Source organism: Rhinoraja longicauda, chromosome 15 (assembly GCF_053455715.1).
Source record: "Rhinoraja longicauda isolate Sanriku21f chromosome 15, sRhiLon1.1, whole genome shotgun sequence".
NCBI lineage: Eukaryota > Metazoa > Chordata > Chondrichthyes > Rajiformes > Arhynchobatidae > Rhinoraja > Rhinoraja longicauda.
In genome coordinates this window covers 48046361-48069406 of record NC_135967.1, presented here as the reverse complement: position 1 = coordinate 48069406, position 23046 = coordinate 48046361, and the positions used below count along the sequence as shown (strand labels likewise).

The 23046-nt window shown below is 43.8% G+C and overlaps 1 protein-coding gene across 1 annotated transcript in view; it reads right to left on the bottom strand.

Annotated features, from left to right (window-relative positions):
- The window catches only part of LOC144600295 (sodium- and chloride-dependent neutral and basic amino acid transporter B(0+)-like), a 33976-nt gene that overhangs the window by 7838 nt on the left and 3092 nt on the right, over positions 1 to 23046 (bottom strand). Inside the window, exons 3-11 of the mRNA XM_078411861.1 lie at positions 21639 to 21777; positions 18241 to 18373; positions 16283 to 16423; positions 15328 to 15556; positions 9365 to 9490; positions 7601 to 7719; positions 4347 to 4446; positions 3234 to 3343; positions 408 to 578 (exon numbers count right to left, since the gene is read on the bottom strand). Of these exons, the coding sequence (XP_078267987.1) occupies positions 408 to 578; positions 3234 to 3343; positions 4347 to 4446; positions 7601 to 7719; positions 9365 to 9490; positions 15328 to 15556; positions 16283 to 16423; positions 18241 to 18373; positions 21639 to 21777 (1268 nt within the window). The remainder of the gene's footprint in view (positions 1 to 407; positions 579 to 3233; positions 3344 to 4346; positions 4447 to 7600; positions 7720 to 9364; positions 9491 to 15327; positions 15557 to 16282; positions 16424 to 18240; positions 18374 to 21638; positions 21778 to 23046) is intronic.

Genomic DNA, 23046 nt, shown 5'->3' with positions numbered 1-23046 from the left:
TATCTTCCTTGACTACCTCCTCTGGCAGCTCGGTCCATATAACCCCACTCCCTGTGTGAAAACATTGCCCCACAAATTCGTATTAATTCTTGGCCCTCTCACCTTAAACCCATGTAATCTGGTTCATGAGTGCCTGACCCTGGTAAAAGACTGTGCAATAATCCCTATCTATTCCCATCTTTATACAATTCTCTGATCACCCCTCAGCCTCCTGCACTCCACAAATAAAGTCCTAGCCTGCCCAAATCTTTCCCTATAGCTCAGCCCCTCAAATCCTGGCAACATCCTCATAAATCGTCTCTGCACTCGAAACCTAAACCTACCAACAATTGCACAGTAAGTGATTGGGGTAAACTCTTTAAAATTCCTTTCCTTCATGATTATGGGATAAAGCAGTGCTTTCTTACCTGGTACAAGTTGGTGCCATTAGCTTGGGCAACTCTCAGGATGGCAACAATGGGAATCCAACTGATGCAGAAGATTAGTATGAACCAGCCAAGAGCTATTGCCCACTCTGGGTACTCAACAGGTCCATATGTTGGCATGGAAAATGTCGCCAAAGACCAGAATAATATTACCTGTGCAAATGATTGGACATAACAAGAAATAATTTAATGAGACGGTCTGTCGTGGGATTGTTTCCAGTTTACATGTCTTACTAACTTGATAGCGGGTTTTGATGAGATAACAAAGGTGATCGGGGTAAGGTAGGGCAGTAAATGAGGATAGGGCAGTAAAAGATAGTAAGGCATTTTATCCCTGATTGTTGGCTGATCCGGAAGGTTAAGATGCATGGGATCCACCAAAGAATCAATTATTTTGACAATGGTAGACACAAAATGTTGGAGTAACTCAGCAGGTCAGACAGCAACTCTGGAGAGAAGGAATGGGTGACGTTTCCGGTCAAGACCATTCTGAAGAAGGGTCTCGACCCGAAATGTCTAGCTGAATGTCTGTGATCAGTGGTGATCCGCAAAGGAATGGAAATATAAGTATGTAAATGACTTGGACAAAAATGTAGACGAGTTGGTGAGCAAGTTTGTAAATAACACAACATTGATTGGAATGTGGACAATGAAGACCGTTGTCAATGGACAGAGTGGGATATTGATCAGTTATACATTCGGGTGAGTAAACAGTAAATGTAGGTCCATTTATGCAAGTGTGAGATGTTGCACCTTGGGAAGGGAAAGTACACAGTTAATAGCAAGACACAAACGACATTCTCCTCTCCTCCGACGCTGGCAACCTCAACATCCTCATCCTACTTGACCTCAGCGCCGTCTTTGACACCATAAATCACTCCATTCTCCTCACCCGACTTGAAACCTCCCTTAACATCACCGGCACAGCCCTATCCTGGTTCAAATCTTACCTCTCTGACAGACACCAGTTCATCTCCATTAACAACTGTAAATCCCCCCACCGCTCCCCTCCCCCAAGGTGTCCCCCAAGGCTCAGTCCTTGGCCCCCTCCTCTTCATCCTCTACCTGTTCCCCCTTGGTCAATTAATCCGCCGTCATGGTCTCAACTTCCACTGCTTCGCCGATGATATCCAGCTCCTCATCTCCACCAAGTCAATCTCCCCCACCACACACACTACACTGACAAACTGCATCACTGAAATAAAATCTTGGCTTCAATCAAATTTCCTCAAACTCAATTGCAACAAATCTGAAATCATCATCATTGGTCCAAAAACGCTCACCAAATCCACCCAAAACTTCATCCTCAATATTGATGGTCTCCCAGTATCCACCTCCCCTCACATCCGGAATCTTGGAATCATCTTTGATCAAACCCTCTCCTTCGACAAACACATCAAACACATCACAAAGACAGCCTTCTTCCACCTCAAAAACATTGCCCGTCTCCGTCCATCCCTCTCCTCCACAGCTGCAGAAACCCTCATCCACGCCTTCATCACCTCCCGTCTGGACTACTGCAACAGCCTCCTCTATGGCGCACCCTCAAAAATCATCAGTAAACTTCAATACATTAAAAACTCCGCTGCCCATCTACTCACCCACACCCCGATCCGTGACCATATCACCCCCGTCCTTTACAAACTCCACTGGCTCCCCATCCCCCAGAGAATCCAGTACAAAATCCTCCTCATAACCTAGAAAGCCCTCCATAACCTGGCCCCATCCTACCTGACCGACCTCCTCCACAGGCACACTCCCACCTGCACCCTCCGCTCTGCTGCTGCCAATCCTCTATCTCCCCACATCCGGACCAAACTCAGATCCTGGGGGGACAGGGCTTTCTCCATCGCTGCTCCCACCCTATGGAACTCACTACCCCAAACCGTTAGAGACTCCTCCACACTCACCACATTCAAAACATCGCTGAAGTCTCACCTGTTCAGCACTGCCTTCAACCACTGAAGGTCACCTCACCTTCTGTCTCCTTTCTCTGTCCGTTTACTTATTTACTTATTTATCTATTTATTCATTTCCCTATGTTCTCTAAATCTCTGTAAAGCGTCTTTGAGTATATGAAAAGCGCTATATAAATAAAATACATTATTATTATTATTATTATAACACCACTGATGTACAGAGGTATCTTATTTCCAAGTCCATAGCTCCCTGAAAGTGGCAATGCAAATTGATAGAATGGTAAAGTAGGCATATGCTTGCATTCATCAGTCAGGGCATTGAGTGCAAGAGTCAGGAAGTTATATTTGAGCTTTACAAAACTTTCGTTAGGTCACATTTGGAGTACGGTGTGCCGTTCTAGTCGCCCATTACAGGAAGGATGGTGGGGATTTGGATCGGGTGCACAAGAGAACACTGACTAGATTAGAGAGCATTAGCTATAAGGAAAGGTTGGACAAAGTTGGATTGTTTACTCTGGAACATTAGAGACAGGGGCAACGTGACATAAATTGAAAGGCATAGATAGAGCAGACATTCACAAATTGGCCCCAGGATGGAAATGTCAAAGACTGGAGGACAGAGCTATCTCGTCAGAGGGTGGAAGTTTGAAAGGAGATGTGGGGGCATGTTTTATTTGTACACGGGGAGTGGTGGGCACCTGGAACACCATGGTTGGGGAGGCAGATGTGATAGTGGTGTTTAAGAAGCTTTTGGATAAGCACATGAATATGCAAATAATGGAGTAATATGGATCATGTGTAGGCAGAGGAGATTAGTTTAATGATATTGTGGCAGCCATTATGGGCCAAAGGACCTGTTTCTGTGCTCTAAATATTGCATTTTCCTTACAGCCAGCAAGATCGGAGAGATGAAAAGCCAACACACTCTCCACCACAGCCAGAAGAACCAAATCCTCCTCCCAATCATCATCTCAATGTCCTTGATGAACCTGTTTATCCCTGTGAACAACAAGAAAACAGGGACAGGCAATGAATTGACTGATCTGGTCTTTAGTATCGCACTTTTGGGCACATATCTCACATTAGGAACAGATTAAATTATAAAATGGATGCAATGTTAATTTCAGACAAGGTAAGAGTCTTATTTCTGTCAACTTTTCATTCTCTTGCAAAGATATCATCTTTAAGTCTCAATTTATCTGCCTTTGGCAAGGATGCCATCTCTTCCTTCCAATATTCTTGTCACCTTGACTGGACCTCCTCCCACCCTGACTCTTGCAAAGACGCCATCCATTATTTTCAATCCCTATGTCTCCTCCCACAATAAGGCCTTCCACTCTCGGCAGATGTTGTCTGTCTTCATTAAACCTGTCTTCTCACCTTCTCGTGGATGAAGCCCTCATCTGCGTCCCACCGTTCTGCTCTCGCTTCCCTTCACCCCGCACAGAACATCCTGTGATTCTGTTGTCATTATAATTGGGAGATATTACAAAATGACTTCCATAATAACATGGGAGTCACTGAGCCTGCACTACCATTTATATGCATCATGAACTGCACTCACTTTACATAAAGCATAGAACAGTACAGCACAGCAACAGGCCCTTCAGCCCACAATGTCTGTGATGAACATGATGCCAAGACCATCTCTTGTCTGTCTGCATTTATTCCAATTCCCTCCATTCCCTGCATATCCATGTGCCCATCCAAAGGTTTCTTAAACATTACTATTGTATCTGCCTCCACCATCACCCCCTGCAGCACGTTCCAGGCACCTACCAACCTCTGCTTAAAACAATCTGCCTTCCCTTCCATTCATTTTATCTGTTTATTAGGCTATCTATGATTATTGTGTTTGTGGGACTGTTAGTGCTGCAGCAAGTAAGAATCCCATTGTTGTGTTTCTGGTACATATGACAATTAAACACTCTTAACTTGATTGTCATGCATTTAGTGTTTTAACAAACTAATTTAGAGTCAGCACTTTCCCTGTTGTGTTTACCATAAATCCAGCTCAGACCGGTCACTTCCAGCAGGGCCACAATCATGATAATCCACCCGGTGCAGAAATAATCAATTAAATGCACCCAGTAAATTCCAGCCTAAAATTAAAGCCAGAGTTAGAAAATGCTGCATCACAAAATCATGGCATCAACATTAAAATGAGAGTTTCAATTAGTTTGGAAACTGCCCAATGTATCCTGCCTTTCCTCACCTTTCAATGCTTCAACGACATCTCTTTTTGGCTCTCTAACTCAGCAATGCATTTAATGCTAATGTCCACATAGTTTCACAGCTAAATGTGAGCAAAAGTGGCTTGACGATGTTTGAAACCACAAGGCGATCAAAATAAGAGGGTGCAGTTTTCAGGTAGATAGACACAAAATGCTGGAGTAACTCAGCTGGTCAGGCAGCATCTCTGTATAGAAGGAATGGGTGACGTTTTGGGTCGAGACCCTTCTTCAAACCGAGATTTCAGGTGATAGGTAGGAGATTTAAAATGAACCTCAGGATTAAGATAACACAGAGTGGTTGATATTTGGAATGCACTACTAGAGGAGGTGGTGGAATCATAGAAACATAGAAAATAGGTGCAGGGGTAGGCCATTCGGCCCTTTGAGCCAGCACCGCCATTCAATATGATCATGGCTGACCTTCCAAAATCAGTACCCCATTCGGGCTATTCCCCCATATCCCTTAATTCCCTTAGTCCTAACACTCTCTTGAAAACATCCAATGAATTGGCCTCCACTGCCTTCTGTGGCAGAGAATTCCACAGATTCACAACTCTCTGGGTGAAGAAGTTTTTCCTCATCTCAGTCCTAAATAGCCTACCGCTTATTCTTAAACTGTGACCCCTGGTTCTGGACTCCCCCAACATTGGGAACATTTTTCCTGGATCTAGCCTGTCCAATCCTCTACAAACTTTATATATTTCTATAAGATCCCCTCTCATCCTTTTAAATTCCAGTGAATACAAGCTCAGTCGACCCATTCTTTCATCATACGTCAATCCTGCCTTCCCGGGAATTAACCTGGTGAAACTACACTGCACTCCCTCAATAGCAATAATACCTTTCCTCAAATTAGGAGACCAAAATTGCACACAATACTCCAGGTGCGGTCTCAACAGGCCCCTTTACAACTGCAATAGGACCTCCTTGCTCCTAAACTCAAATCCTTTTGCATTGAAGGCCAACATGCCATTGGCTTTCTTCACTGCTTGCTGTACCTGCATGCTTACCTTCAGTGACTGATGTACAAGCACACCCAGGTCTCCTAATCCTAATCTCCCCTTCTAATCTGACACCATTCAGATAATAATCTGCCTTCCTGTTCTTTGCCACCGAAGTGGATGACCTCACATTTATCCACATTATACTGCATCTGCCATGCATCTGCCCACTTACCCAACCTATTCATTCACCCTGCAGCCTCACAGCATCCTCCTCGCAGCTCACACTGCCACCCAGCTTTGTGTTATCTGCAAACTTAGAGATGCTACATTTAATTCCCTCGTCTAAATCGTTAATATATATTGTAAACAACTGGGGTCCCAGCACCGAGCCTTGCGGCACCCCACTAGTCACTGTCTGCCATTCTGAAAAGGAACCGTTAAATCGGATATGATTATTACATTTAAGAAGCATTTAAACAGACTCTTAAATAAGCACGACCCACAAAATGATATGGTCCTCATGCGGGAAAATGGGATCAATGTAAATGAGCAAGAAGTCCAGCATTGATGGGCTGGCTCAGGGCAGCACTTCTGTGCAGTATATTTCCAAGTTGCCATTTTCTGTATTGTGGGGATCAGGAATTTTTTTTCTTATCGTGTTCATGTGATAGGTGCAGAATTAGGCCATTCAGCCCATCAAGTCTACTCCACCATGGCTGATCTAGCTTTCCCTCTCAACCCATTCTCCTGCCTTCTCCCCATAACCCCTGACACCGCTACTAATCAGAAATCTGTCAATCTCCGCCTTAAAAATATCAATTGACGCCTCCACCGCCATCTATGGCAATGAATTCCACCAGTTTACCACCATCTGACTAAAGAAATTCCTCCTCATCTCCTTTCTAAAGGTGCATCGTTTTATTCTGAGGCTGGGCTGAGGATTCCTTATTGTACAGGGACAAGAAGCTTTTAAGCATTCCATCAATCAACAGAGGGTCAAACCAGTCTTCTGAGCTAAACTCAGGCTGAAGAAATGTTCTCTTTCAAATAACTTTGCTATTTCCATTTACCTTTCCTTTTGCTCCATAGAAGTAATTATCCCCTTCTCACATAGCCCAGTACTGTCCACACGAGCTGTTTAAAGTCTCATCTGTTTCATTTATTTTGTAATATTCTGTCTTTACTTGATTAGCTTATTTTATCTACCAGATTTTCCTGGCATTTGGAATGCATCTGTTTCTTCCATTGTTCACTCATTGCTTGCCCTGTTCTTTCTACACATTGTCAATGACCTATGTTGTTTCTATTTCCATGTAAAGTGTTAGCCCATAGTTCTGCTCTTTCAATCGCATTGTACAGGTTACAATCTAGTCCCTGAAAGTGGCAATACAAATGGCAATGTAGCGAATTGTGGACACTGCACAGACCATCACACAAACCGACTTCCCTTCCATTAATTCTATTTATCCCTCACGCTGCCTCAGCAAGGCCAGCAGCATAATCTTCTCCACCCTCCCATCGGGCAAAACATGTAGAAGTGTGAAAACACACAATTCCAGATTCAGGGACAATTTTGTCCCAGCTGTTATCAGGCAACTGAACTATCCTACTGCAACTAGAGAGCAGTCCTGAACTACTATCTAACTCACTGGTGATCCCTGAACTATCTTTGATTGGACTTTACTAGGTTTATGTTGCACTAAACGTTATCCCCATATCATGTATCGTACACTGTGAATGGCTCGATTGTAATCTTGTATTGCCATTCCACTGACTGGTTAGCACGCAACAAAAGCTTTTCACTGTGGTGGTTATAGATTGTGCATCCGACAAGGATTGGTCTTAGTGACATGTTTGACAGAAACATTGTGGGCGGAAGGACCTGTTCCTGTGTTCTATGTTCTGCAACAGAGCCAGGCATGGGTAGAACAAAGATGATGTGAGGAAAGGAATGGTCTGTGTTTCTATTCAAATCCATGCATTAGGACAGCGAGATTCTTCCTTAAATCCTGCTCCCATCTAGTTTCTGATCAGCCATGACAGCACTAAACATAAAAAACTACTAATGAACGTCATACCTCTGTAACAAACACAAGGCTGACGAAATAAAACACCAAGCAAATTCCACTTGTCATATAAATACGTTTAGATTTCAACATCTTTGGAAACTGGTCCAGCAGACTCGTTAGAATTGTTTCTGGGGAAAGAAATGTTTAAATCGATGGTAATCAGTGTCCCACAGTATTCCCTCATAAGGTCATAAGGAATAGGAGTATAATTAGGCCATTTGGCCCATCAAGTCTATTCCACCATTCAATCATAGCTGATCTGTCTCTCTCTCCTAACCCCATTCTCCTGCCTTCTTCCCATAACCTCTGACACCTCAACTAATCAAGAATCTATCTATCTCTGCCTTAAAAATATCCACCGACTTGCCCTCCACAGCATTCTGTGTCAAAAAAATCCACAGATTCACCACCCTCTTATTCACCACCCTCTGACTAAAGAAATTTCTTCCCATCTCCTTCCTAAAAGAACGTCCTTTAATTCTGAGGCAATGACCTCTGGTCGTAGACTCTCCCACTAGTGGGAACATCCTCTCCACATCCACCCTACCCAATCCTTTCACTATTCTGTATGTTTCAATTAGGTCCTCCTTATTCTTCTAAACTCCAGCAAGTGCAGGCCCAGTGCCGACAAACACTCATCATACGTTAACCTACTTATTCCTGGGATCATTCAGGTAAACCTCCTCTGGACCCTCTCCAGATCCAGGCCATCCTTCTTCAGATATAGTGCCCAAAATTCCTCACAATATTCCAAATGCGGCCTTACCAGCGCCTAGTAGAACCTCAACATTACATCCCTGTTTTTGTCTACAAGCCCTCTTGAAATAAATGCTAGCATTGAGTTTGCTTTCTTTACCACCAATTTGACTTGCAGATTAACTTTTTGGGAATCCTGCACCAGCACTCCCAAGTCCCTTTGCACCTCCGATTTCTGGATTCTCACCCCATTTAGAAAATAGTCTACACTTTCCTACTACCAAAATGCACGACTCCACACTTTGCTACATTATATTCCATCTGCCACTTCTCTGCCCACTCTCCCAACCTGTCCATATCCTACTACGGAGTCCCTGCTTTCTCTACACTACCTGCCCCTCCACCTATTTTCGTATCATCCGCAAACTTTACAACAGAGCCTTCAATCCTCTCATGCAAATCATTAATATACAACGTGAAGAGTAGCGGCCCCATCATCGACCCTTGTGGGACTCCACTGGTCACTGGCAGCCAACCAGAAAAAGCCCCCTTTATTGCCACTCTTTATCTTCTGCCATCCAGCCAACCTGCTGTCCATGCTCGTATCTGCCCTTTGATACCGTGGGCTCTCATCTTCCGAAGCAGCCCAACACATGGCACCCTATCAAAGGCTGGAGTGATGAGACTGAGGGAACAGCTGAGGCAGTTTCTCTGTACATCTGTCCTCCATATGTAATCCAGTTCGTTACTCTGAACGGGCAAATTGTTAGGGAGAAGCCATCTACTGCACAATCATTAGCACAATTATTATCCTCAGATACCTAGTGCACAAATCCCTGGCTTCAAGCAGAGAAACAAGAGTTGCTAATGATTGTGCAATAGATGGTAGACTACAAATACTAGTCTGTTATTAAGAAGGCAAATTGGTGATGTGCCCACAGCTGTGTACACATCTACCATCATTTCCCAGCTCTTTCCCATCCGGGATATCTAACCATTACAATCAACAGCAACATTTACTCAGCTTGAATGAAGAAATATCAAAAGTGTTGTTAAATTTGGCAGAGCCACTCTTACCTAAACTTGCAAACTGAGTGTCGAGTCCCAGCGTGAGCAACATGAAGAAAAACAATACGGACCAGAGAGGAGCCCACGGCAGATGTGCTAAAGCCTCTGGGTAGGCGATGAAAGCCAAACCGAAACCTGAACAACAGACACAATTTCAGGTAATCGTCCTTAAATATATTTATATTGTGAAGACAAGCAGGTATACTGCACCTTGGAGTGATGCAATATTGAGATGTGCGGCATTATATGAAGCAGTTGTTGTTTCATTGAATGAAATGGAATTGAATACTGGGTTCTGTGTACACAAGTATATGATTCATTAGTAAATCTTACAAGATCTCCTCCTTCACTGGTTCACTACATTAAATGACACTCAGTGGGTAGAAGAATGGTGGGACTGGACAAGGGAGAGTTGCACAAAAAGATAACTATTTAACTAAAAATTGTACCAGAGTTAAGACCCTAATTCTATTTTCCAAAGATCTCATAATCATACAGCATGAAAAAAAGGCCATTCAGCCCAACTTGTCCATGCTGACCAAGATGCCACTGTCACGCTAGTCCCAGTCTTTTACATGATGTGAGATTCATGTAAGATTTTCGATTCTGGTTCAGGACATTTGCAGAATATCTAGATTTAAGTTTAGGTTTATTATTGCCGTACATAATGAGATACAGTGAAAAGCCTTGTTTTGCATGTTATCCAATCAGATCAGATAATAGCAGACATGAATACATCAAGCCACACTCAAGAAGGAAGGGAATGATACAGAGTGCAGCATATAGTTTCTCAGCATTGTAGCGCACCAGTTCCAATGGCCGCAATGAGGTTCCTGACACTGCTGGTGCACGCTTTCAAGCTGCTATATCTGGTGCCAGATTGGAGCAGGGAGAACAAGGAATGAGACGTCTGATTGTTTTCGCTGCTTTTCTGCAGCAACACAAAGTGTAGATAGAGTCAATGGTGGGGAATCTGGTTTGTGTGATACACTGGGCTACTCTCTGCAATTTCTTGCCGGCTTGGGCAGAGCCGTTCCTAAACCAAGCTGTGATGCAAGCTGACAGTATGCATTCTATGGAGCATCTGTAGAAGTGTGTAAGAGTCACTGGAGACATGCCAAATTTCCTCAGTCTCCTCAGCAAGTAAAGGCGTCGGTGTGCATTTTTGGCTGTTGCTAGCTCCTTCATCTTACTGACATTGAGGGAAAGATTGCTGGCCTGACACCCTGATACTAACTTCTCTATCTCCTTCCTGTACTTAGTCTCATCATTGTTTGTGATCCGACCCACCACAGTGTGGTGTCATCTGCAAACTTGTAGACAGACCATATTTGGCCGTTAGGTAGCGAGTTCTACAAACACAACGCGATTCTCTAATTCAAGAGGTGCAGCTTTCATTAATGCAGACCAAGTGTTGCAAACACATTGAGGTTGGTGCAGGTTACAGGCACTAACCTGTAATGCAAATGACCAGCCAGTACCTATTTAGTATGCAAACTACACAGAAGCAAGATCTGCCTCCTGACCTGAACTGCTGCCTTGATGTGTTTTACACATACTCCATGTGACTGCACGTTTCCCCTTGGGTGCTCTGTTTCTTCCTGTAATGCAGTAGAGCAGCTGGCTGAGCTGCTGCCCCACAGCCCCAGAGACCTGGTTCGAATCGAACCTCGGTTGCTGTTTGTGTGGAGTTTGCACGTTCTCTCTGTGATCGTGTGGGTTTCCTCAGGGTGTTCCGGTTTCCTCCCATATTCTGAAGCCGTGTAGGTTTGTGGGTTAATCGGTATCTGCAAAATTGTTCCAGTGTGCAGGGAGTGGATCAGAAAGTGGGATAATATAGAACTAGTGTGAATGGTTGATCGATGGTCAGCATGGTCTCAGTGGGCTGAAGGGCCTGTTTCCACACTGTATCTTTCAATCAATCAACACAGATCTATGGGGAGGTTCCTTGACGAGGACAAATTAGTCCACAGTTCAGTTTATCGGCAATAAGAATCAAAAAGGGAAGTTTATAAATGAGAGAAAATAAATCGTCAATTAGAAACATAGAAAATAGGTGCAGGAGTAGGCCATTCGGCCCTTCGAGCCTGCACCGCCATTCAATATGATCATGGCTGATCATTCAGCTCAGTAGCCTGTACCTGCCTTCTCTCCATACCCCCTGATCCCTTTAGCAAAAAGGGCCACATCTAACTCCCTCTTAAATATAGCCAATGAACTGGCCTCAACTACCTTCTGTGGCAGAGAATTCCACAGACTCACCACTCTCTGTGTGAAGAAATGTTTTCTCATCTCGGTCCTAAAAGACTTCCCCCTTATCCTTAAGCTGTGACTCCTGGTTCTGGAATCCCCCAACATCGGGAACAATCTTCCCGCATCTAGCCTCTCCAACCCCTCAAGAATTTTATATGTTTCTATAAGATCCCCCCTCAGTCTTCTAAATTCCAGCGAGTACAAGCCCAGTCTATCTAGTTTTTCCTCATATGTAAGTCCCGCCATCCCAGGGATCAATCTGGTGAACCTTCTCTGTACTCCCTCTAAGGCAAGAACGTCTTTCCTCAGGTTAGGGGACCAAAACTGCACACAATACTCCAGGTGCGGTCTCACCAAGGCCCTGTACAACTGCAGCAGAACCTCCCTGCTCCTAAACTCAAATCCTCTTGCTATGAATGCCAACATAACATTCACTTTCTTCACTGCCTGCTGCACCTGCATGCTTGCTTTCAATGACTGGTGCACCATGACACCCAGGTCACGTTGCATCTCCCCTTCTCCCAATCGGTCACCATTCAGGTAATACTCTGCTTTCCTGTTCTTGCCGCCAAAGTATATAACCTCACATTTATCCACATTATATTGCATCTGCCATGCATTTGCCCACTCGCCTAATCTATCCAAGTCACTCTGCAGCCTCCTAGCATTCTCCTCGCAACTAACACTGCCACCCAGCTTCGTGTCATCCGCAAACTTAGAGATGTTGCATTCAATTCCCTCGTCCAAATCATTAATATACACTGTAAATAACTGGGGTCCCAGCACTGAGCCTTGCGGTACCACACTAGTCACTGCCTGCCATTCCGAAAAGGACCCGTTTATTCCTACTCTTTGTTTCCTGTCCGCCAACCAATTTTCTATCCACCTCAACACTGAACCCTCAATACCGTGTGCTTTAAGTTTGTACACCAATCTCCTATGTGGGACCTTGTCGAAGGCCTTCTAAAAGTCCAGATATAACACATCGACTGGTTCTCCCTTATCCACTCTACTAGTTACATCCTCGAAAAATTCTATAAGATTCGTCAGACATGATTTGCCTTTGGTAAATCCATGCTGACTTTGTCCGATGATTTCACCACTTTCCAAATGTAATGCTATCACATCTTTAATAACTGACTCTAGCATTTTCCCCCACTACCGATGTTAGGCTAACTGGTCTATAATTCCCCGTTTTCTCTCTCCCTCCCTTTTTAAAAAGTGGGATTACATTAGCTACCCTCCAGTCCTCAGGAACTACTCCAGAATCTAAAGAGTTTTGAAAAATTATCACTAATGCATCCACTATTTCTGAGGCTACTTCCTTAAGCACTCTGGGATGCAGCCTATCTGGCCCTGGGGATTTATCTGCCTTTAATCCATTTAATTTACCTAACACCACTTCCCGACTAACCTGGATTTCCCTCAGTTCCTCCATCTCTTTAGACCCCCGGTCCCCTGCTATTTCCGGCAGTATTTGTTCAATTGGTCTGCCATCTCCTTGTTCCCTATGATCAATTCACCTGTTTCCGACTGCAAGGGACCTACATTTGCCTTAACTAATCTTTTTCTCTTGACATATCTATAAAAACTTTTGCAGTCTGTTTTTATGTTCCTTGCCAGTTTTCCCTCATAACCTATTTTCCCTTTCCTAATTAAGCCCTTTGTCCTCCTCTGCTGGACTCTGAATTTCTCCCAGTCCTCTGGTATGCTACTTTTTCTGGCTAATCTGTATGCTTCATCTTTTGTTTTAATACTATCCTTGATTTCCCGTGTTAGCCACGGATGCACTACCTTTCCTGGTTTGTTCTTTTGCCAAACTGGGATGAACACTTGTTGTAGTTCATCCATGCGACCTTTAAATGCCTTCCATTGTATGTCCACCGTCAACCCTTTCAGCATCAATCGCCAGTCTATCTTGGACAATTCACGCCTCATACCCTCAAAGTTACCTTTCTTTAAGTTCAGAACACTTGTTTCTGTATCGACTTTGTCACTCTCCATCCTAATGAAGAACTCTACCATATTATGATCACTCTTGCCCAAGGGGCCTCGCACAACAAGACTGCTAACTAACCCTTCCTCATTACTCAATACCCAGTCTAGAATGGCCTGTTCTCTCGTTGGTTCCTCGACATGTTGGTTTAGAAAACCATCTCTCAAACATTCCAAGAAATCCTCTTCCTCAGCACCCCTGCCAGTTTGGTTCACCCAATCTATATGTAGATTGAAGTCACCCATTATAACTGCTGCGCCTTTAGTGCATGCATTTCTAATTTCCTGCTTGATGCCATCCCCAACCTCCCTACTGCTGTTAGGTGGCCTGTACACAACTCCCACTAGCGTTTTCTGCCCCTTAGTGTTTCGTAGCTCTACCCATATCGATTCCACTTCCTCCAAGCTAATGTCCTTCCTTTCCACTGCTTTAATCTCCTCTCTAACCAGTAACGCTACCCCACCTCCTTTTCCTTTCTGTCTATCCCGCCTGAATATAGAATATCCCTGGATGTTGAGCTCCCAGCCTTGGTCACCCTGGAGCCATGTCTCCGTAATCCCAACTATATCATAATCATTAATAACTATCTCCACATTTAATTCATCCACCTTATTACGTATACTCCTTGCATTGAGACACAAAGCCTTCAGGCTTGTTTTTACAACTCTCTTACCCCTTGTACGATTATGTTGAAAAGTGGCCCTTTTTGATTTTTGCCCTGGATTTGTCTGCCTGCCACTTTTACTTTTCACCTTGCTACCTGTTGCTTCTACCCTCATTTTACACCCCTCTGTCTCTCTGCTCCAGCTCCCATCCCCCTGCCACATTAGTTTAAATCCTCCCCGACAGCACTAGCAAACACTCCCCCTAGGACATTGGTTCCATTCCAGCTCAGGTGTAAGGGAACAATGAGAAGGAGCAATGGGACCAATAGGATTGCTTCCCTCAGAGCAAGCATTAGGCTGATGGACTGGATGGACTCTTTCAGTGCCACAGTAGCACCAATACGACAAATTTGCAGGTTTCACATTTCCTTTGAAAGCTTTACATAAACAAAATACACTGTCAGTAATTTGTAATTCTACCAAGGGTAGTCAAGTCAAGTCAAGTCAAGTCAATTTTATTTGTATAGCACATTTAAAAACAACCCACGTTGACCAAAGTGCTGTACATCTGATTAGGTACTAAGGAAAAAAAATGAAAAAGGGTAGACAATAGACAATAGGTGCAGGAGTAGGCCATTCGGCCCTTCGAGCCAGCACCGCCATTCAATGTGATCATGGCTGATCATTCTCAATCAGTACCCCGTTCCTGCCTTCTCCCCATACCCCCTGACTCCGCTATCCTTAAGACCTCTATCTAGCTCTCTCTTGAATGGGGTAGGGGAATCAAGAACCAGGGTGCTGTCTGTGTGGAGTTTGCAGGTTCTCCCTGTAACCGTGTGGGTTTCCTCCAGGTGCTCCAGTTTCTTTCCACATCCCAAAGACGTGCAGGCTTGTAGGTTAATTGGCCGCTGTAAATTGTCCCCCATGTGTGGGGACTGGGTGCAAAAATGAGATTACATAGATCTACTGTGAACGGGTCATCAATGGTCGGCGTGGGCCTGGTGGGCCAAAGAGTTTGTTTCCATCCTGTATTTCTAAACTACACTAAACCAAGTCTAAGGCAGGCGTGAGATCCCCTGCTCAAATAACCTTCAGCACAGAATGGAGACCATAGTTACCTGACTGAGCGACCTCTGAAACAGGCTTGTTCTGTACGTGAGCCATGTGTCCCAGGACGGAGAAGATGGCAAATCCAGCAAACACACTCGTGGCACAGTTCACCACACAGACAATGATAGTGTCTCTGTAACAGTTGTTGTGGAATTTGTTGTAGGATGACAGGGTTATTAAGCTGCCACAGCCCACTGACATGGAATAGAATATCTGAGTTGCAGCATCTTTCCACACCTGGTGAATAGAAGATGGAATCAGTCAAATTTAACAAATTCATTCAACATTAGTATCGTACGTAAAACAGTAGAGCACAGGATCAGGCCCTTCTCCGCAATATCCGTGCTGAACATGATGCCAAGATCAACACATGTTGACCTGCATGTGACGCGTATTCCTCCATTCCCTCCATCCCCAACATAACTAAATGCCACTATTATATCTGCCTCCAAGGTTCTGACTGTCTACCCTATCTATGTCTCTCATAATTTTATATACTTCTGTCAATTCTCCCCTCAGCCTCTGATGGTCCAAAGACACCAATCCAGTTCAGTCCAACATCTTGTAGTTACAGGGAGAATATGGGGTGGAATATTCCCACCATTCTATTGTGTGGGTGCTAAATAATGCTTCCACTGGTCAACAGTAGTGTATCATTCAGCCTCCTTATCTACACGCTGTTGCCTAGGCCACTGACTTTGCTTGTTATTTAGCAAGAGATGAGATGTGATTGCCAAAGAGATGAGATCTCTTGCACTCTTGTCGTCTGGGCTTTGTTATCCCTCTGCAAGCTGGAACAAAGAAAGCTCCATCGTGTTAAATTAATTCAGATCTCAACCAACAAATGACTAAACATAGCTTTCATCAACTAGTGCAAAACCAAAAACTAACTGAGATAAAATACCAGATTAAAAGTGAGACATATTTTCCTCAAAGCCATATAGAATGTTGTGATTTGTTTACCTCAGCATCAGCCAGCTTTGAGAAGTCCGACTGACCTCCAATGTAGAATTCAATCCCTTTCCAAGCTCCCTCCAGGGTCAGTCCTCGGATCAGAAGTACGGTCAGAACCACGTACGGGAATGTTGCAGTGAAATAAACCACCTGGTCAGGGACAGGGATTGTTAGATTGTCCTGTGTTTCTGCTACAACATTTACATTCAATAATTAAATGGCAAATATAGGATTTCATTTAAAACAGTGAATGAAGCAGAGGTGAATTACAGAAGTAAAATCACTGGAAGTACCCAGCAGGTCAGTGGCAGTGGAGGAAAATATCATTTAACCATTCAGTTCAAGACTGTTCTTCGGAACCTGTCATCAGTCTGAAATATTTACTCTCTCTGCGGTGCCACTGACCTGCTAACTGTTACAACATTTAAAAGACACTCGGACAAGTACATGGACAGGGAAGGTTTAGAGCTGGGTTTCCTACCTTTATCATCCCGTTTACCCCTTTGCAACTTTTCGAAAGTAAATTTACTCCCACCCTGATTTGTTCAGTAATTTGAGTTTACACTTTTACCATAATAAAGCAACCGACAAAGGGGAGATTTTAAATATTGTTTTTAACATTATTATTTTAAGTTAAAATAACGATAATAATAGCACATAAGAATGTCATTTCACTCATTTATGAACAACTAATGAACAGATACCAGTATACCAGAACCAAACACTGTCAGTCAATATGTACAAATCCAGAATCAACAAATTTACCCCAGGTTGGGAACCCTTGGTTTCGAGGGATATGGGTTAAATGAGGGCATGTGGGATGGTTTAGATGGGGGCATCTAGGTCAGCATAGATGAGTTGGGCCAAAGGGCCTGTTTCTATGCTTTATGTCTCTCTATTTCCAGGATTTTAAAATTTCAGATATGGGCAGGAACGGTTTAGAGGGATATGGGCCATACACGGGCAGGTGGGATTGGCTTAGATAGAGGCATCTAGTTCAGCATGGATGAGCTGGGCCGAAAGGCCTGTTTCTGTGCCATATGATTCTGTGACTATCGCTGGCATCTACATTACTTTGGTTTCTCTTGAAAATTGGAACATTAGAACAAAAGAAATAGACGCAAGAGTTAGTAAATTGGCCCCTCGTGTTTGCTTCAGTTTCCAGTAAGATTGATGACTGATCTTTCATCTCTGTGCCATTGTCCTGCCTTAACTCAATACCCTTTGATTCTTAAATATACATAAAGAGTGTATTTATCTCAGAGCAGTAGGTTAACCTCAGTGTAAATAGCACTTCCTCAGTTAGGGAGGAATTGGTTACAGTATCTTCAGTATATTCAGTTTAGCTTCTTTGTCATTGTCACTTTCAGATGGGCTCATCCATTATGGAAATCCAGTCAATCAGCCAGCTGACAACTGCCCTGAGTTAGGTTTAGGATTAGGTTTAGGTTTATTATTCTCACGTGTACTGAGGTACAGTGAAAAGCTTCGCATTTTATCCAATCATGTCAGGTAATAATATCCATAACTGCATTCAAATTATATTCTCTGGAACGCCGGAGTTTGCGGGGAGACCTGATAGAAGTATACTTCCTTGAAAGGGGCATCACAGGTAGATAAGGCTTTTGGCACATTGGCCTTCATCAGTCAGGGTGTTGAGTGTAGAGGTTGTGATGTTATGTAACAGCTGCACAAGATGCTGGTGAGACCACAGTTGGCTTAAACGCAACAAAGATGTTGAAGTCTTTGAACTTAACATCTTTCCTCTAACAAGGTAATCAGGGTGTTCTGATTTGATCACCCTGTTATAGGAAAGATGTTAAGTTCAAAGAGTGCAGAGAAGATTTACGAGAATATTGCCAGGACTTGAGGGCCTGAGCTATAGGGAGAAAAAAAGAGATTTCCTCGTGTAAAAACCCATCCTTTTTCCCCCAGAGTTTGACCCCTTTCATCACCAATTCTTTTACCTTTCCTGAAGATTTAATTCCTTTCAACAAGGCGGCTCCAACCATCAGCCAGCCCAGGAGCAGACACAGGGCTAAGCGCCAGACGATCTTCCCCGTCTCATCCATGGAACTTGAACGGTGTAAAACTCCTTTACTAAATAAAATATTTAAAGGAGACAACCTTAGCAAGTTCCCTTACACACAATCACTTTACATAAAATGCATTGGTGAATTAACATGCCATTCATTTTTTTCAATTTAATGGTGTGACTTCAAATTGCTACCAGAATTGAAAGTGAGTTTCATTTATACTTTTTTTATTCTGCCATTCTTCAGCTTTTTGTATCACATAATAGGAATCTTCTGTTAAATGGGCTTGGTTGAAGAGATTCTCCACTGAGCACAGCTGTTGTAGTTGAGTGTGCTACTAAAACAACTTGGGTTAATCGGGCAGCACAGTGGGCAGCAAGTAGAGCCATTGTCTCACAGCGCCAGAGACATGGATTTGCTCATGACGGGTGCCGTCTGTGTGGTGTTTGCACGTTCTCCCTGACTGTTTAGGATTCCTCTGGATGCTCCGGTTTCCTCTCACATCCCAAAGAGGGGCGGGTTTGTTGGTTAATTGGCCTCTGTAAATGAGTGTGTTGGGAGTGGATGAGAAGATATGAAAATGGGATAACATAGAACTAATGTCAATGGATGGTTGATGGTCGGCTTGGACTCGGTGGGCCAAAGGACCTGTTTCCAAGCTGAATCTCTTCAAAACTAAACTAATGTGTCTACCCTAACTAATGCCACAACTTCCCATTGTTCAACTCTAAATCGATAGATTAGACACAATACCACAATAAGTTAATTTACACAACAAAACAGATATCGCTAAAAGACAAATTCAGCTATTTAACGGATGAAGCTCTACTTTTAAGAGCATGAAAATTTTAAACAAATATTCACATGATTTTGCAATGTAAATATTATTAAAATAAACCGGCAAATGTTAACGTAGTGTTGTTCACAACTGGATGAGTCCATGGTGTCAGGTTAATGTAGAACATTAGTGTCAGTATTACAGTATTGCAAAGGGGATTACAGAGGCATGAGGCAGGAGCTGGCCAGATTTGACTGGAAGGAGGCCCTAGCAGGGAAGACGGTGGAACAGCAATGGCAGGTATTCCTGGGAACAATGCAGAAGTTGCAGGATCAATTTATCCGAAAGAGGAGGAAAGATTCTAAGGGGAGTAAGAGACACCCGTGGCTGACAAGGGAAGTCAAGGACAGCATAAAAATAAAAGAGAAGAAGTATAACATAGCAAAGAAGAGTGGGAAGCCAGAGGATTGGGACTCTTTTAAAGAGCAACAGAAGATAACTAAAAAGGCAATATGGGGAGAAAAGATGAGGTACGAGGGTAAACTAGCCAATAATATAAAGGAGGATAGTAAAAGCTTTTTTAGGTAGGTGAAGAGGAAAAAAAATAGTCATGGCAAATGTAGGTCCCTTGAAGACAGAAGCAGGGGAATTTATTATGGGGAACATGGAAATGGCAGACGAGTTGAACCGGTACTTTGGATCTGTCTTCACTAAGGAAGATACAAACAATCTCCCAGATGTTCTAGTGGCCAGAGATCCTAGGGTGACGGAGGAACTGAAGGAGATTCACATTAGGCAGGAAATGGTGTTGGGTAGACTGATGGGACTGAAGGCTGATAAATCCCCAGGGCCTGATGGTCTGCATCCCAGGGTACTTAAGGAGGTGGCGCTAGAAATTGTGGACGAATTGGTGATCATTTTCCAATGTTCTATTGATTCAGGATCAGTTCCTGTGGATTGGAGGGTAGCTAATGTTATCCCACTTTTTAAGAAAGGAGGGAGAGAGAAAACCAGAAATTATAGACCAGTTAGTCTGACATCAGTGGTGGGGAAGATGCTGGAGTCAATTATAAAAGACGAAATTGCGGAGCATTTGGATAGCACTAACAGGATCGTTCCGAGTCAGCATGGATTTACGAAGGGGAAATCATGCTTGACTAATCTTCTGGAATTTTTTGAGGATGTAACTAGGAAAAGTGACAGGGGAGAGCCGGTGGATGTGGTGTACCTCAACTTTCAGAAAGCCTTCGACAAGGTCCCACATAGGAGATTAGTGGGCAAAATTAGTGGGCACATGGTATTGGATGTAGGGTACTGACATGGATAGAAAATTGGTTGGCAGACAGAAAGCAAAGAGTGGGGATAAATGGGTCCCTTTCAGAATGGCAGGCAGTGACTAGTGGGGTACCGCAAGGCTCGGTGCTGGGACTGCAGCTATTTGCAATATACATTAATGACTTGGATGAAGGGGTTAAAAGTACCATTAGCAAATTTGCAGATGTTACAAAGCTGGGTGGTAGTGTGAACTGTGAGGAAGATGCTATGAGGTTGCAGGGTGACTTGGACAGGTTGTGTGATTGGGCGGATGCATGGCAGATGCAGGTTAATGTGGATAAGTGTGAGGTTATCCACCTTGGTGGTAACAATAGGAAGGCAGATTATTATCTGAATGATGTCAAGTTCCGAAAAGGGGACGTACAACGAGATCTGGGTGTCCTAGTGCATCAGTCACTGAAAGGAAACATGCAGTTACAGCAGGCAGTGAAGAAAGCCAATGGAATGTTGGCCTTCATAACAAGAGGAGTTGAGTATAGGAGCAAAGAGGTCCTTCTGCAATTGTTCAGGGCCCTAGTGAGATCGCACCTGGAGTACTGTGTGCAGTTTTGGTCTCCAAATTTGAGGAAGGATATTCTTGCTATTGAGGGCGTGCAGCGTAAGTTTACTAGGTTAATTCCTGGAATGGCGGGATTGTCCTATGTTGAAAGACTGGAGCGGCTAGGCTTGTATACACTGGAATTTAGAAGGATGAGAGGGGATCTTATCGAAACATATAAGATTATTAAGGGTTGGACACATTAGAGGCAGGAAACTTGTTCCCAATGTTGGGGGAGTCCAGAACAAGGGGCCACAGTTTAAGAATAAGGGGTAGGCCATTTAGAACGGAGATGAGGAAAAACGTTTTCACTCAGAGAGTTGTAAATCTGTGGAATTCTCTGCCTCAGAAGACAGTGGAGGCCAATTCTCTGAATGCATTCAAGCTAGAGCTAGATAGAGCTCTTAAGGATAGAGGAGTCAGGGGGTATGGGGAGAAGGCAGGAATGGGGTACTGATTGAGAATGATCAACCATAATCACATTGAATTGTGGTGCTGGCTCAAAAGGCCGAATGGCCTCCTCCTGCACCTATTGTCTATTGTCCATAAATAGTAAGGCTATCCAAAGCAAATTAAACTTCCCTCATTAAACAGGACAGCTCATTGACCACCCCAAAGGGAAGCCACTGTTGTAGCAGTGTAGGCTGTAGATGTAAATGCCAACAGCATGTTACTTACTCCCAGTATTGTTCACTTGGGCCCTGGAAACAAACGCCGACTTCTGATCCATTTGAGTAAGATTTGTTGCTTGCATGTAGCCACGTTGTGTTAAGTATGTCAAAATATCCATTGGCCACACTGAGATTGCACATCAAATCTGGAAAATATGAAATGGGAACACTGGGAACTGTAGAGGAAATGTGCAGGAAAGAACTGCAGATACTGGTTTAAATCGAAGGTAGACACAAAGTGCTGGAGTAACACAGCGGGACAGGCAGCATCTCTGGAGAGAAGGAATGGGTGACTTTTCGGGTCAGAATATGTTTCTGGTCAGGTCCCTTCTTCAGCCTGATGGGGGAGAGCGGTCCCGCCCCCTCCCCTGACATCAGTCTGAAGAAGGGTCTCGACCTGACACGTCACCCATTCCTTCTCTCGAGAGCTGCTGCCTGTCCCGCTGAGTTACTCCAGCATTTTGTGTCTACCTGGGAACTGTAGATGTTGGTTTACAGTAACTCTGGTGGTCAGGTAGCATCTCTGGAGGACATGGATGCTTTAGGTTGGGACTCTTGTTCAGGCTAATTGTAGTAGGAAGGTGAAAGGAAGAAAAGAGTTTGAGGTGGGACAAAGCTAGGCGAGTGATAGGTGGGTACAGGATTTAATTACCGGACGGTGGACAAAGGCCTGATATGAAAAGAAGACAAAAAAGTCTGTGAGGTCAGGAGAGAAGAGGTGTGAAATGTGGATCCAGAGAGGGGTGGAGGAGAGAGCAGTGGGGTAGTGGGAGAAATAGGGGCACATCTGGGTGAGACACAGGAAACGAGGGGAGAGAAAAAAGAGTGGGGTGAGGTAGTCTGGTTTGTTACCCACTGTGATGTCAGCAAGCCAAGCGCAATATGAAATGTGCAGTAACAATGAACTGCAGATGCTGGTCTCATTTCCAAAGTTCACTGTGCCTTGGTGCATGTAACAATAATAAACCAGCTGCCTGACCTACTGAGTTACTCCAGCACTTTGTGTTTTTTCAGAATATGTATATATTTGAATTTCCAGAAGACTTTCGACAAGGTGTTTCACAAAAGATAAAGTCATAAAATGTCGACACTCGGAACTGCAGACGCCTGCTGACAAACAAAGAGACACAAAGTGCTGGGGTAACTTAGCACATCAGGTAACATCTGTGGAGAACGTGGTTAGATGACGTTTTGGGTTAGAAGAAGAGTCACGTACCTAAATATTGCCAATCCATGTTCTCCAGAGATGCTGCTTGACGCACTGATTTATTCCAGCACTATGTGTGTCTCTTTTGAATCATAACACGTAGGTATGGATCACGATTGGCTCACAGGCAGGAAGTGGCGAGTAGGGATAAAGGAGGCATTGTCAGCTTGTCAACCTGTGACCAGTGGGCTATCACATGCTGGCAACA